Below are 13,891 nucleotides of genomic sequence, written 5' to 3'. Positions count from 1 at the left end.
TGTTAAAAACTTAATAAATATTTAAAATGACACTTCTCGACTTGAAATAAAAATACCATATTTTACAAATCACACAGATCGTCGCCGGTCTCTTTTCTTCGATCCTGCATCGAATGATCGCCTGAAACATGAAACTCAAAAAACAATTTAACGTGCATCACATAAACATAATTAATTTAAAATAATGAAATTTCATAAATCATGCATCGCTAACCATCATTTAAAACTTAAATAAATAATTTAACAATTTAAATAAATACATGATTTTTACATGCACTGATTTTGGGCTCTACATTATGTTTCTCTCTCTGTATATGAATACTAATACAATGACAACTATCAAAAGATATAAATAAGATCAGGGCTACATTAATATACTCAAAATACTTAAAATACCTTTCAATAAATAATTAGGCTTCACACATATATTAACAAACTCAACCTATATGGGCGGGTATGTGCATAAAAAAAATAGGTATCATGTCGGATACATGTATTTTACTTTGGTCGATAAAGTGTACATGTATCCTGACCCGTTAACGGATAGAATTTCAAGTCCGACTTAAACCCGGCCAATTGCCATCCTAATTAAATAGTGCTACCCTTTCTAAAAAATTCCTATTAATTAACATTTGCTGCTTAAAATTGGCAAATAATAAAAACCCGGACTCGGAAGCTTTCTAGCTTCATCTTCATCACATCAAGCAAGTGCAATCTAAATATATAACATACTTTGAAGCATTATCGAAATAAATATTCCTTCCATCAATCGACATATTTAATACATCATCGCTACAAAAATCGCGAAGGAATAACTATATAACCCGTGAAACGACTCAGAACATACTTGACAAACTCTTCCCTGGTTGATCTACTAATATATATGGGGAACATGCAATCAACCCGTGCGTAAGGATGAAAAAAGCAGAGCTAATTACGGTCCTCGAGTGGGAGCGAAGCAGAAACACCCTCCAGCCTGGTCTTCTGGTATCATTCCACCTCCTTTGCTCGTGTCGATTGCTTCCAGCAGCCTTACGACCTCATCCATGTCTGGTCGCTTCTCTGGGTTTGCGTCCCAGCACTTTTTCATGACACTTACAACGGAAGTGGGACAACACCGAGGAATCTCGGGCCTCAAATTCTACAAAGGTAGATGATGTAAAATGTAAATGAGTTTCTGATTGATGAGAGAAATTGTAAAGAATATATGCCATTTTGTGGGATCCTTCATATTCTCTTGGCACCATCTAATCTAATCTAATAAATAAAAAAACATTCATGTTCGACAAATCAACTACAAACAAAGAACTGCCACATAATATTGAACCAGAAACAAAGTAAGAAAGAAAGGGGTTCCCCTTGATTCAACAAATAGATATTTCAACACAAGATGATGAACGACCTAAAAAGAAGGTAAAATTTCGGTTTCATATAAGTAAACTACCTGTCGAACAACAGCGGAAGAAACCTCAGCGAAACTAAGATCTGGATAAGGCAGATCACAGCAATATATTTCCCATAAACATATACCAAAGCTGTAGACATCACATTTTCGGTTATAGGGCTTCCCATCCAGTACCTAAGAAAATATGAAATAAATGTATCACCTTCAATATTTATGCTAAAATGGTAATTGTCGTAATGAAATTCATACGTAAATAGGGACGATTATTGCTGTCAAGCACGTTATAGTAATGCGAAAATGGTAATTATTGTAATGAAATTTAAATAAACTTATATGCTAACTATAATGTGCTTGACAGCAATAATTGTCCCTATTCTCTTATGTTCGATTATCAAAATGTCACGATTTGGTTGTACAATTATAATATTTTATTTATACTGTTAACATCAGCTATATTTTATGGTTTAACAACAAGCACTCGGTCTCATTCCTAATTAAGTTTCTATTCATACTATATACAGGGGGAACCTAACGTTAAGTTGAGCATAAACGCCGTTTCTATTTAAATGAAAAATCTTCAGAGTAAAAATTTATAAATTAATGTGTATCGAATGTAATAACTCATCCATGTATACCTCAGGGGCCATATAGCCTAGGGTTCCAGTTTCACCAGTCATGTCCTTGGGGTTTTGAGCTTCAACACGAGCCACACCAAAATCGGCAATTTTCAGAGTTCTCTGAGAATCTAATAGCATGTTTTCAGCTTTGACATCTCGATGTACAATTTTCTTCGAGTGCAGATAGCTAAGCCTGAGAGCATATTCAATAATGGTAAGTATTAGCTTAAAAAATCTCGAGTTAATAATTTTAAAATTACCCTCTAGATAGGTCCAAAGCAAGTTGTATCACAATTTTAAAGGCGAGCTTCTTCTTCCTATTCTTGAATAAGTAGTTCTTCAATGTCCCTCCAGCAAGAAATTCAACGACGACACAACATGCTCTCAATGGAAGGTTGGTATTGTTCTCAGAAGTGTTCTTGGACGGGATTTTGATTTCTGAAGTCCCCATTGAAGCACCAACAAACTGTGAAAACATGATCATTTCAAGTAGGAAGAAACAATACATAGTATAATTGACATATGACTATATAAAGATCATAGAATTGAAGAGATCGAGGTCGGAAATTTACTCTGGTAACATTTGGGTGGTCAAGCTTGTGCCAAACAGCGACCTCTTGTTTAAATGATGCACGAAGAGCGGCAGTTTCCGCAGCTGTGGCCATGCCATCTTCTCCCCAGTCAAGCAACTTCACTGAAAAAGGATGAGTAATATTGTCATTGTCAGCACTGATGAGAACATATAATAAGAAATATCAATGATCTATCTCGAGTATGGCATTTAATGCAGCTGAAAACAGGATTGCACAACTTTTGTAATAAAAAAACATCAAAGTAACCTAGGGCTATCACACAATGTTAACCTAAGACAGAACTTAAACAACTCAACACAAAGTTATTGTCAGAATTCAGATTTTTTATCCAATATTCCATACAAGTGTTTCACTCCGTATCTAATGTCATTGTAACAAACAAATAAATGAAAGTCTCTCAAAGTCACAACTAGGACAGGAAGTAAATCAAATACTTTTACAATGAAAATTAGACCACAACTCACATTTATATTCTAAGGTTACTGATCAGACCCCTGAGATAATTTCAAGTCAAGGGTACTACGTTATAAGACAGTGATTGTTCAAGTGAACCTAATAAATTTAATATTTAACATACAAACTGCGAGAAAAAAATGCAGCGTCAATGGTGGGAAATGCACCGAGTATGATCGTCGCATGAGAAAGATAGCCAATGAAACATTCAGCCTTGGTGATCCAATTTCAAATGAAAGATTGGTCAGTAAAGTATCAAGATCACTTCCGGAGCGCTTCAATATCAAGATTTGTGCAATTGATGAAGCACGAGATACAACTCCGCTCGCACGATATGACTTGTTCAATTCCCTTCGTACATTCGAGATAAACATTGACTTACAAAAGAAGGACAAAGGTGAGATTAATACTTTTCAAGTTTCTAATGACTCCTACAACGATTTTCAATCACAAGAAATCAATGATTGGACCTCTGTGAAGACTATTTCTCTTTAATCACGAGGAAGTTTGTAGATTATTTGAAAATGATTAGAGGAAAAAAGAAAAGCTGGACAACAATCTAAGTTTTAAAGTTTAACTGGTCCTGAAAAACTCAAAGAGTCTCATCCGCCTAAGGACAATTTCGGCAAAGGAACGAGGTAAAATAGATCTAATCCTAAAAGGTTTGATTCCGTGCAATGTTGCGAGTGCAATGGTTTTGGACATAATGCGAATAAATGTGTGAATAGGCTTTCACAAAAATAAATGACTGAATGTTTCTTTAAGTTGTGAGGAATCTAATGAAGAGCGAGGAATCTAATGAAGAGCAAGAACCTAATCAAGAAGAAAGTCACACTTTCCTAACTACACTTTTGGAAGAAAAACAATGGTGGTAAGTCAATCCACTAAGTGTCGTCTCTGGTGTTGCAACACCTAGCTGGAACATCACTCAAAAATCAGTATGTCTCAATGCTACAACTTCTGGAAATTCAAGTGATCTGAAAGATCACCCTGGAAACGTACAAAAATGTATGAGGAGTTGTACGCTTATTGGATCATGAGAAATAAACTGAACAAAACTCTCTCAAAGGAAAATACTGAGCTAAAAGGTGTTGTGGCCAAACCTGAAATAATCTTAAGCAAGAAGGATTTGGAATTGTGCGATGAACTTGAAACAGCAACTCAAACTCTTGCTAAGTTTATACTGATGATGGGAAAGGATGTTAAGGCTGGTCTAGGTTTCAACAGTGTGTTTGAAGTTGGAGATTCATAACCAACTGTAACCAAAGAAGCAAGTCTCCACTCAAAAGCCGAAACAAAAGAAACACAACTTTATTTGTCATTATTTTCTCAAACCTGGTCATATCAAACTATACTGTTTTAAGTAGAGACAAGACAACATGTAATGGGAAGTTAATCGGATATTGCCCAAAGTGTCCCACAACACCTACTGCAACACCTCTAGCAAACGAACTTCGGTGAAGAAAGTATGGGTACCTAAGGTTAAAATTAATTGTCATGTTATTTATACTTATTTGAGAACTAACATTTCAGGTTTCTGATACTTTGATAGTGGAAGTTCACGCCACAGAACAGGTTCAAGAGAATATCTCAAAGACTATGTTGAACAAAAGAGTTGAATAGTGACCTATGGAGATGGAACAAAAGAAATGATAGTTGGAAAAGGAATACTGAATGTAAAAGGACTTAATTCAAACCTAATAAGCATTAGTAAATTGTGTGATGATGACTTGCATGTTAAGTTTGATTAAAATAATTGTGAAGTTTTTTATAAGACTAACATTTATTCCATGATAGGTACAAGATCTACAGATAATTCCTATCAATTTGGAGAAGAACTTACCTACGAACATACAAAAAGTGAGTGAATTTGATTTATGCATCAGAATATGGAGCATGCAAACTTCAAGACACTGAAGAACCTTAGTAAGTACGAGGTATACCCAATTTATCCTCAGGGGTACAATATGTTTGTGTAGCTTGTCAAAAGGGTAAGTAAACTCAGGCGTCACCATATGTTTGCGGAGCCTTGAATTATTACATATAGATCTTATAGGTCCAATGGAAGTGGAAAGCTATGTAGGTAAAAAGTATTCTTATGTGAGTATTCTCATGTGTGTTGATGATTTTTCACGTTTCACGTGAATAAGTTTCGTTAAGGAAAAATCTTACACATTTATTGCCTTTAAAGTTTACTTGCAAAGATTACTAACTTACATAACTTGAAGGTAAGCAAAATCAGAACCGACTATGGTAAGGAGTTCGAGAACTCTCTGTTTTCATCATTGTGTGATAAGAAGGATATAACTCATGAGTTATCTGCCCAAAGACTCTCCAACAAAATAGTATTGCCGAACGGAAGAACCTTATCTTGCAAGAAATGGCTAAGGTGATGCTAAATTCAAAAAATATCTCAAAACAGTTTTGGGCTGAGGTTCTAAACATTGCATGCCATATTTCTAATAGCGTATATTTGAAAAATGGTTCTATTGTGACATCCCATGAGATATCATGGGAAAGAGATCAAATCATAAATATTTTCATGTTTTTGGATGCATATGTTATGTTTCAAATGATAAAGCTCAACTGTCCAAGATTGATTCCAAGAGCAATAAGTGCTTGTTTCTCATATGCTCTACAAATATTTATGCTTATCAAATGTTTAATTTAAGAACTAGGACGATTATGGAATCCATTAATGTTGTATTTGATGATTTTGCAGATCTCAAAGGAAAGACGATTGAAGATGATGTAGATGATTTGTTGGAAGTGTCAATGTCACTGAATAATGTAGGTGTTGTGCCAGATGTTGTAACAACAAGCACAACACGACCTCAGAGACCGACAGAATTTGATGAGGAACCGCAAAGTGATGATGGTATGAACAATGAAGGAACAAAATGTTACAAGCAAAATACAGAAGAATCATCCATCGACACAAATAATTGGAGAGATACATGGGAACATGCAAACTCGAAGAAAGGAAAAAGTTGACTATCGAAAAATGATTGGACTATTATTCATGAGTTCCGTATACTGTCAGGTAAGACACTTCTGCTTTGTGTCACACATTGAGCCAAAAAAATTAATGAAGCTTTAAAAGATGAATTTTGGGTTAATGCTATTCATGAGGAACTTGAACGGGGTTTGTCCACAATGATGTGTGAAATTTAGTTCAAAGGCCTGAAAATGTAATGTGATTGGAACAAAATGGATTTTAAGAACATAACTGATGAATCAGGGAATGTTGTGAGAAATAAAGCTCGGCTGGTTGCTCAAGATGTACATAGGTTGAGAGGGTGGATTTTGATGAAACATTCACTCTTGTAACCCGCATTGAGTCTGTCTGACTGTTACTTGCCATTGCCTGTCACATTCGGATGAAACTTTATCAAATAGATGTGAAAAGTGCTTTATTGAATGGCATTTGGAATGAAGACGCTTATGTGAGTTAACCAAAATGATTTGAGGATCCACAACACTTAGACCATCTTTACAATCTGAAGAAGACATTGTATGGACTGAAACAGGCTCCACGTGTTTGGTATAGTAGGTTGACTGATTATCTACGTGAGATTGGCTTCAAACGAGCTGAGGTTGATAAAACTCTTTTCATTCGAAGTTTGAAGCATGATATACTCATATGTCAAGTTTATGTTGATGATATAATTTTTGGTGCGTCATCACAAAAGCACGTCAATAATTTTGTTTGAATGTATGCCTTCAACATTTGAAATGAGCATGGTAGGTGAGTTAAATTTCTTTCTTGACCATCAAATAAAGCAATTGCATGTTGGAATCATTCTATATCAAAGCAAATACACAAAGAATTTAGCGAAGAAATTATGCAATGATAACACTAAACACATTAGAACTCCAATGGGGTCTAATGAGAAATTGTGCAAAGACGATGTTGCTGAAGGTGTTGACAACACCTTGTACCGCAGTATCCTTGACAGTCTCCTATATTAGACTGAAAATCGTCCAAATATCATGTTTAGTGTTTGTTTGGGTGCGAGATAGCAATCAAATCCCAATATTATGCACTTAAAAGCTGTGAAACATATCTTACGATACATAGCAGACACTTTGGATCTAGGATTATGGTACACTAGGGAAACCAATACCAATCTAGTAGGATTTAGTGACGCCGATTGAGCTAAGGATTTAAATGACACAAAGAACACTACAGGAGGCTATACCTTGGAAATAACTTAGTTTCATGGTATAATAGGAAGCAAAACTATTTGTCACTCTCGATTGTTGAATTTGAATATGTGGCCGTTGGGAGTTGTTGCTCTCAACTTCTATGGATGAATCAAATAGTTGAAGATCATGACCTTAAGAGTGAGACTCCTATTGTGTACTGTGATAATTCAAGCACAATTGAAATTTCAAAAAATCTAGTACAACACTCTCTAATAAAACACATTGACATTAGACGTCATTTTATTCGAAATTTAGTGGAGAATGGTTTGATCCGTATGAAATTTATTGGGATTAATATCCAATTGGCGAATATTTCAAAAAATCATTAGATTTCGAGAGATTTTCTAATCTTAGGAAGTTTCTAAGCATTTGTGCATTCTGATCACGCGCGGATGTTGTCTTGGATGTTACAACATCTAGGACGCCTAATATGCATGTACATTTTTAAGATATTAGGCATTATGCATTTTCATACATTTTGTCCTATGTGATGTTTGTACTGTGTTGGTTAATTTTCTCATCTGCTTTCAATTTCTCAGTTCTATTTCAATCAACAAACTTGGCCATGAGATGTGCTCTGCCTAAGTCACAAAGTAGTTGAGGGATGTTCGTGTACTCCATGATCTTGTCCATTGTGAAAAGTGACTTGAAAAGATTGATCAATTAAAAAAAAGGATTTAGTTCTATATGGGAAGAAAAAGTATGGAAAAAACTACATAAGAGAGTCCAAATGAAGACTGTAATTTTAATATGGGAGTTACTTCTTCTGAATCAAAACAGAAATCATAACAAAAGAAAATGGAAAAAGATACCCAGAGGAGTCCAATGAAGACCGTTCCTCTAATGTGAGAGCTACAACTTCTTGATAAAATAAAGTGTGAATGGACTCTATGTGTGCATGAAAATCAATTTTTTTTTTCGAAATTGAAAGTGTTGTTAGGAGATGTCGTAACATTAATGAAAACAACTCACTTGTGAACACATCATATACACTTTATCATATTTCTATTATGTTCCATTATAGTTTTAGGCATAACCAAGTCAAGCATATACATAAGTTTGTGAATATTTTATGTTCGGAAAGTTATAAATTTTCAACAGGGAACATTAGGTGAAAAACCTTATTTGTTAAAAATCAAATATTTATGATCTATAATGGTTCAATGGAGTTTAGCCGACATGAAGTTTAAATTTGGAAATTATTTTGGAAATCAATTACGCTGAATTATTTCCTTAATTGTGCCGATATTTTTCTAAAATTTTAAAATTTAATCCGTTAACATTTTGTTATCGTTGGTGAGTTCTGCGCAATCTGTTAGGAGAAAAAGGACTACTCTTGCTCGAATATTTGTTACCATCGAACAGACGGTTGTTTACCTCTTTCCTATTAGTTTTCACTGCTTTGCAAATTCTCTTGATTACACTTTCTCCAAATTCAACAATGGCAGGAAAGGGTTTTGACTCCCACCATATTCGAAGTGAGATGGTTTATAAGGGGAGGATGTTGCCCCCAGTGTGATAACACCGGAATAGAAGACCCTACATCGGCCATGCAAATTGTTCCCGCACCAGAGATGTTAACTCCTCTTGAAACTATTGCTCCAGGTGAACACCAGAATGAGATTGATGTTGAAAATCTGCCCAATTTTTCTGTTGTGAACCAGGTGTTTCCTCCATCGCCTCAAGTGTGCCAATCAAAACGCCAGGCAGGATACAATCCTGGTTATACTCTTTCCAAAAGATTTTGTCACAAAGGCGAATCATCTGCTATACCGTCATTGGCTGACCCTGAGTACACCTCTGGTCATGATATCAGAGGACGTTGATTATGAATGTGTGGCTAGGGAAAAGACTTCACCTGCCCCCTCAAACAGCTCCACCGACGAAGATGAAAAAGATCCCTCAGTGCACTTAAAAAAAAGAGGTTCCCAAGGAACCGAGAAGGATGTTTCCCTCGCTCGGTTTCTGGTCAATTTGAAAAAGGAAAAGGGCTCTGCATCTTTACCTGCTACTGAAGAATCCGAATGCAACAGGAATTTGCAGATAAGACCAATTTTAAAGCTCTTCTTCTACCTCTGATGATGAGGAATTCGTTCTGATGATAATATTGTTGCCGAGAACAAGGACGTTGATCGAAAAAAAGGATTATGATCTTACCCCCGCATTCTCTCATAAGTTCTACTTAGAGAAGTCCGTAGCTTTTTGGCATCTCTACATCAATAAACAGCTTATTGATGAGAAAAAATATTGATCTGAATGTGTATGTGAGATATAATTTGGTTGAATTCTTCAAAACCAAAGGACTTTTTTCCACTGTTTCTGCAGTTGCTCCATACTGCCGCAAGCATGTCTTAGAGTTCTTCGCCAATCTCACATCCAGCGGGTGATGAGAGATCTGCCAAGTTTGGGAGAGCTTTTGTCCAAAATCATGTCTTCCAGTTCAACGCCAATACCATCATGCTCTATACAACACTCACACCGAGGATGAAGAAGGGGTTCAGCCTGACATTAATGAGGTTACTGATATACTCACTGGAGGGTTGATAACTCAATTCCCTGGTCATCAAAGGATTTTATCCGCCACCAACCTAAATGAACTACTATGTGCTTCAATAAACAGTCGTGCACAACGGACACCATCTACCAATTCCACTGTGGCCACCAAGACACAAGCTTTTGTGTTGTTTGTTACTGGCACTGACAGCACTTTTAACTTTGGGAAGATGGTTTTTAAGACGTACTAAAGCTTTTGTTTTGTTTGCCATCGGCACTGGCAGCAGTTTTAACATATCCAGCTTGCCCCTACTGTTTTACAAGCCCAGATTGACGTTACACTTAAGCAAATCGTTCAAGCCAAAGAATTGATAGTTTACTATGAAGCTCAAGTGGCTCATTACAGGCTTTTATTGGACGCCGGTGTCCATTCTGGACAAAAAAAGAGAGATACCGGTGCATAAACTTCAGATGTTGGACCCTCTGGTACACATGAAGATATTGAAGCAGAGGATATTGAAGAAAGAAGAAACTGATCATTGATCTTCTATTCTTCCTTATATTCGTAATTGTGCTTAGTTTTGTTTGTTATTATTTGATTCAGGTGTTAGCGTTTTCTTATCTTTAATGCTCTGATTAAATCTAATTGATGAATGTTTTTGCCTCGTGTTGTCAACACTGGTAACAACACCCAAGCTAACGTGATCAAATTCAGAGGGAGATACGTTTTCAAATTTAGGGGGAGCTAAATGGAGTAGCATCAACTTGAATAGAGTTGTTTGTGCTTATTTTGTCCAGAAAGGAAAAAATGGAAGATTGAAAGTAATCGTACCTTACCTTGCAATGTACAAATTTATCTCGTAAATTCTTTTCCATTTTGATAAGATTTTGCTTAAAAATTTTGTTTTTCTAAAATATTGAGTTTCTTAAAAACTCTAGATTTAATATTTATTATTTGGAAGAATTTGTTTCCCAATGAAAGACTACTTTACTTATTTTGTAACACAAGTCTATATTTATTGAAGAATAACTATTGCACAACAATCGAAAAGTGCTAGAGAAGCTAGAAGAGCAATACATGAAAGAATTTTCTGAAGAACTCGTAAAGACTAAGTATCGTTGTTTTACTGTATTGCCGTAACTTGTTGGATACATTTGAAGACAACACTCGTACAAAGTGTTGATCGTTGCTCTAAATTTCGGCTATACAGATTTGAATTCTTGTATTTTGGTTATTTTTGTTATTGATATTTGATGATGTAATTTACTTTTTCTTGACTTGTTAAGGAAGAAAGTTTTTCATTTCTTCACTAGTATTGGTTTTAGAAACATGATTTCTTTTCTAGTGATTATTTTGTCATTGGGTGTCGCACAAGTGTGTTTCGCTTGTGCAAAAATATCTCTGTGTTATTTTATTATTTGTGTGTTATATTATTCTGCATAACACTTATCTGATACACACAATCCTTACTGTTATGTTAAATGTTTATGAGCAAAAACAATATTCCTTGATTGAAACACATATATCATCCAACCTAAAGAAGTTGGATTCCCTCACATATAGACATGTACCAACAGATGAAACCATAATTAATTTAGTTTCATTAATCTAGAAATACAATCAAATAAAAACATACTACAAAAAGGTAAAACCAACAATTTACTATAATTAATTCTCTCTTCACAGAACCAAACCAAAAAAGAATACCATCCAACATAAATGATTAAAATGAAAGGTTAGGTGGAATTACCTGCAACATCCTGATTATCGTAAGTACCCCGATAAACCGTGCCATACGTCCCCTGAGCCACTAGATATCGAATTTCCAACTTCGACGGATCGATTTCCCACACCTCCTTAGGCTTCTGGCTTCCCTGATTCTCAATGTTTCTCGACCAAACCCGGCTTAAATGCTTCTCAAGCTGCACATCCAAACTTTTGAGATCGATTTTATCTGCCCGAAAAACCATATCTTTGCTACTTATGCTACCTGCGCCCTTTTCGCCGAAGCCCTTACCGGTCAGACTTCCGGTGCCCTTCAATTTATCAGCTTTTGGCACCTCTCCAACATCTTCATTTTTTATTGCATCCATGATTCGAAAAAATTGAGGAATCTAGCCGCCCAAGTTCACAGAAAACCTCAATTATCTGTGATATTCAATCAAGAACTTGGCTAAAACAAGCAACCCTATATGATCAAATCCAAGGCAAAACTCAGTACAGTTGTCGAGTTTTAAAAGAATCTGTCTTCTTTAACAAAGACAAAATATTTATTTTAGAAAGTAAAATACTTGCCAAGATTGACAAGAATTCATCGTTTATCTAGCAAAGCCCGAATATTTTTCTCAAGAGATGAAATGTTCATCGTCGTCAATTAGAACCAAGAATGAACGAAAAAACACACAAAAAAAAAAAAGCAAACAATACCGTAGATTCAATCTTCCGCCACTGTTAAAAATGGGTTAAAAAACATCAAAATAATTCAAAAGTGCTGTGACGTTTTCCTGACAAGAACCTTAAACACAATCGCTCACTCCTAAACCAACAAGAATCACTATATATATATATATATATATACACACACACACATATGTATGTATATAAGACATATATATATGTATATATATAAGACACAATAATTGAAAGGGCAAAAACAAAGATTTGACCTTTCAAAAGTTCAAAAAACCAAAAAAAAACCCATGACCAAGCATTCTAGCGACAGAAAGACCCGGAAAATTCCATCTAAACTCCAAAAGTAAACCCCAAGAAAACGACCCATTTTATTTTCCAACTTTAATGATCGAAAAAAAGGAAATACTCTTTCATGAGACAATATATATCTAAAAAAAACCAATTTCGAAAAATTAAAAACAAAAAAGTAGCCGGAGACGAAAAAGTTGACCTAACCTTTGAATATCTTTCTTCAGATTCAACGGGAAAACCAAGAAATGGAACTCCTGGCCAAATATAAATGATGTGAATGGAATAAATTTGTGGAGAAGAAGAGCTGAGATAAAAGGGGGATTGTGAGGATTTGCGCGGGGCATGCCTATAATTTAGTTTTCTATTTTTTCCTTATTTAATGTAAAATATATTGTAAGATCGAGAGAGCGTACATGTAAGACTTGGACAAATCCAAGAACAAACGTACCCTTCCGTGCATGTTCGTCCAACTACATTACCTGAAAACCAAGTCCGTCAACAAGCGGACGAAAATACCCTCCGTTTGACTTGGTCATAGAGGATTATTGTGATCTTTGTGAAGGGATTTGTGATTTGTAACTAACTATGTATATATTTTTATTCATGTATTTTTCATTGAATCTGTAGTTTTGACAATCAATCTTACTCATTTCCATCGAAATTATGTGATTAAATTATCAGAATATCATTGTTAAATTTTTACGATCACGTTATTAAAACACGTGATGTAACGAAATTTTTTTTATCAACGCGAAATCAACCATTATATTATTCATTTAATTACATGATGTAGATGAGAATGACTAAAATTGACCACTTAAACATAATTACATGACTGTATATAATTGATTCAGCCAAATATACAAGTTTAAAAATATCAAGCCTCAATATATACAAGATTAAATTGAAATCATACTGATTTTATTTTTAAAACTTCAAACTTCGAAACGTGTTTTGACTTCGAGATTCAATTATAACCAAATTTAAAAAAAGAAAAAAAGTGGTATTCGGGAATATTATGGCTGATTACGGCATTGAATGAATTATATCCTATTTCGGCTAGAAATAAAAACATTATACCATATATATTGATTTGACTTGTAACTCCAATTTATTATTTTGTCCGATAATAATGTTCGATTGATCTGTAATTTCTATGTTTTTGTTGGGAGTAAATTTGAAATAAAAAAAAAAAAAAACAGGATATAAATTGTAACGCATTTCTTGTATATATGTTATAGCATTTAAGCAAACATATATTTTTTTTGTCAATATTAGTTAAACGCGCCAATTTATCGAATAATAGAGACCCATTATTGAATAACTAGTCAATATTTTGACTTTGTACTTTCTGGAGATTCTCCTTAATTTAAATAGTTTGATTTTTAAAGAATATTTATACAACCAAAAAAAATTA

At 34.7% G+C, this 13,891-nt stretch overlaps 1 protein-coding gene across 3 annotated transcripts; it reads right to left on the bottom strand.

The window, feature by feature from the left end:
* Positions 1-700: 700 nt before the first annotated feature.
* On the bottom strand, positions 701-12,852 carry LOC142504558 (serine/threonine-protein kinase 52-like). 3 transcript variants are annotated; one of them, XM_075617415.1, is made up of 7 exons: positions 12,679-12,852; positions 11,522-11,959; positions 2,595-2,716; positions 2,283-2,488; positions 2,041-2,215; positions 1,445-1,579; positions 701-1,141 (listed from the first exon to the last, which is right to left on the bottom strand). In XM_075617415.1, exons 2-7 carry the CDS (start codon positions 11,862-11,864, stop codon positions 935-937), a joined length of 1,188 nt encoding a protein of 395 aa, XP_075473530.1. In that variant the 5' UTR covers positions 11,865-11,959; positions 12,679-12,852; the 3' UTR covers positions 701-934. The 3 variants fall into 3 exon arrangements, with proteins under 3 accessions (XP_075473530.1, XP_075473528.1, XP_075473529.1); XM_075617413.1 differs by lacking the exon at positions 12,679-12,852 and adding an exon at positions 12,199-12,344; XM_075617414.1 differs by lacking the exon at positions 12,679-12,852 and adding an exon at positions 12,067-12,205.
* Positions 12,853-13,891: the final 1,039 nt, after the last annotated feature.

This window comes from Primulina tabacum, chromosome 9 (genome assembly GCF_025594145.1).
Source record: "Primulina tabacum isolate GXHZ01 chromosome 9, ASM2559414v2, whole genome shotgun sequence".
Lineage (NCBI taxonomy): Eukaryota > Viridiplantae > Streptophyta > Magnoliopsida > Lamiales > Gesneriaceae > Primulina > Primulina tabacum.
This window is presented reverse-complemented; position numbering and strand designations above follow the sequence as displayed.

Excerpts from the sequence above, each read along its gene's own strand:
- LOC142504558 (XM_075617415.1), bottom strand. The coding sequence starts at position 11,864 with ATGGATGCAATAAAAAATGAAGATGTTGGAGAGGTGCCAAAAGCTGAT. Across the intron at positions 2,717-11,521 it reads CGATAATCAGGATGTTGCAG|TGAAGTTGCTTGACTGGGGA; the intron begins GTAATTCCACCT and ends ATCCTTTTTCAG. Across the intron at positions 1,580-2,040 it reads TAGGCTATATGGCCCCTGAG|GTACTGGATGGGAAGCCCTA; the intron begins GTATACATGGAT and ends ATATTTTCTTAG.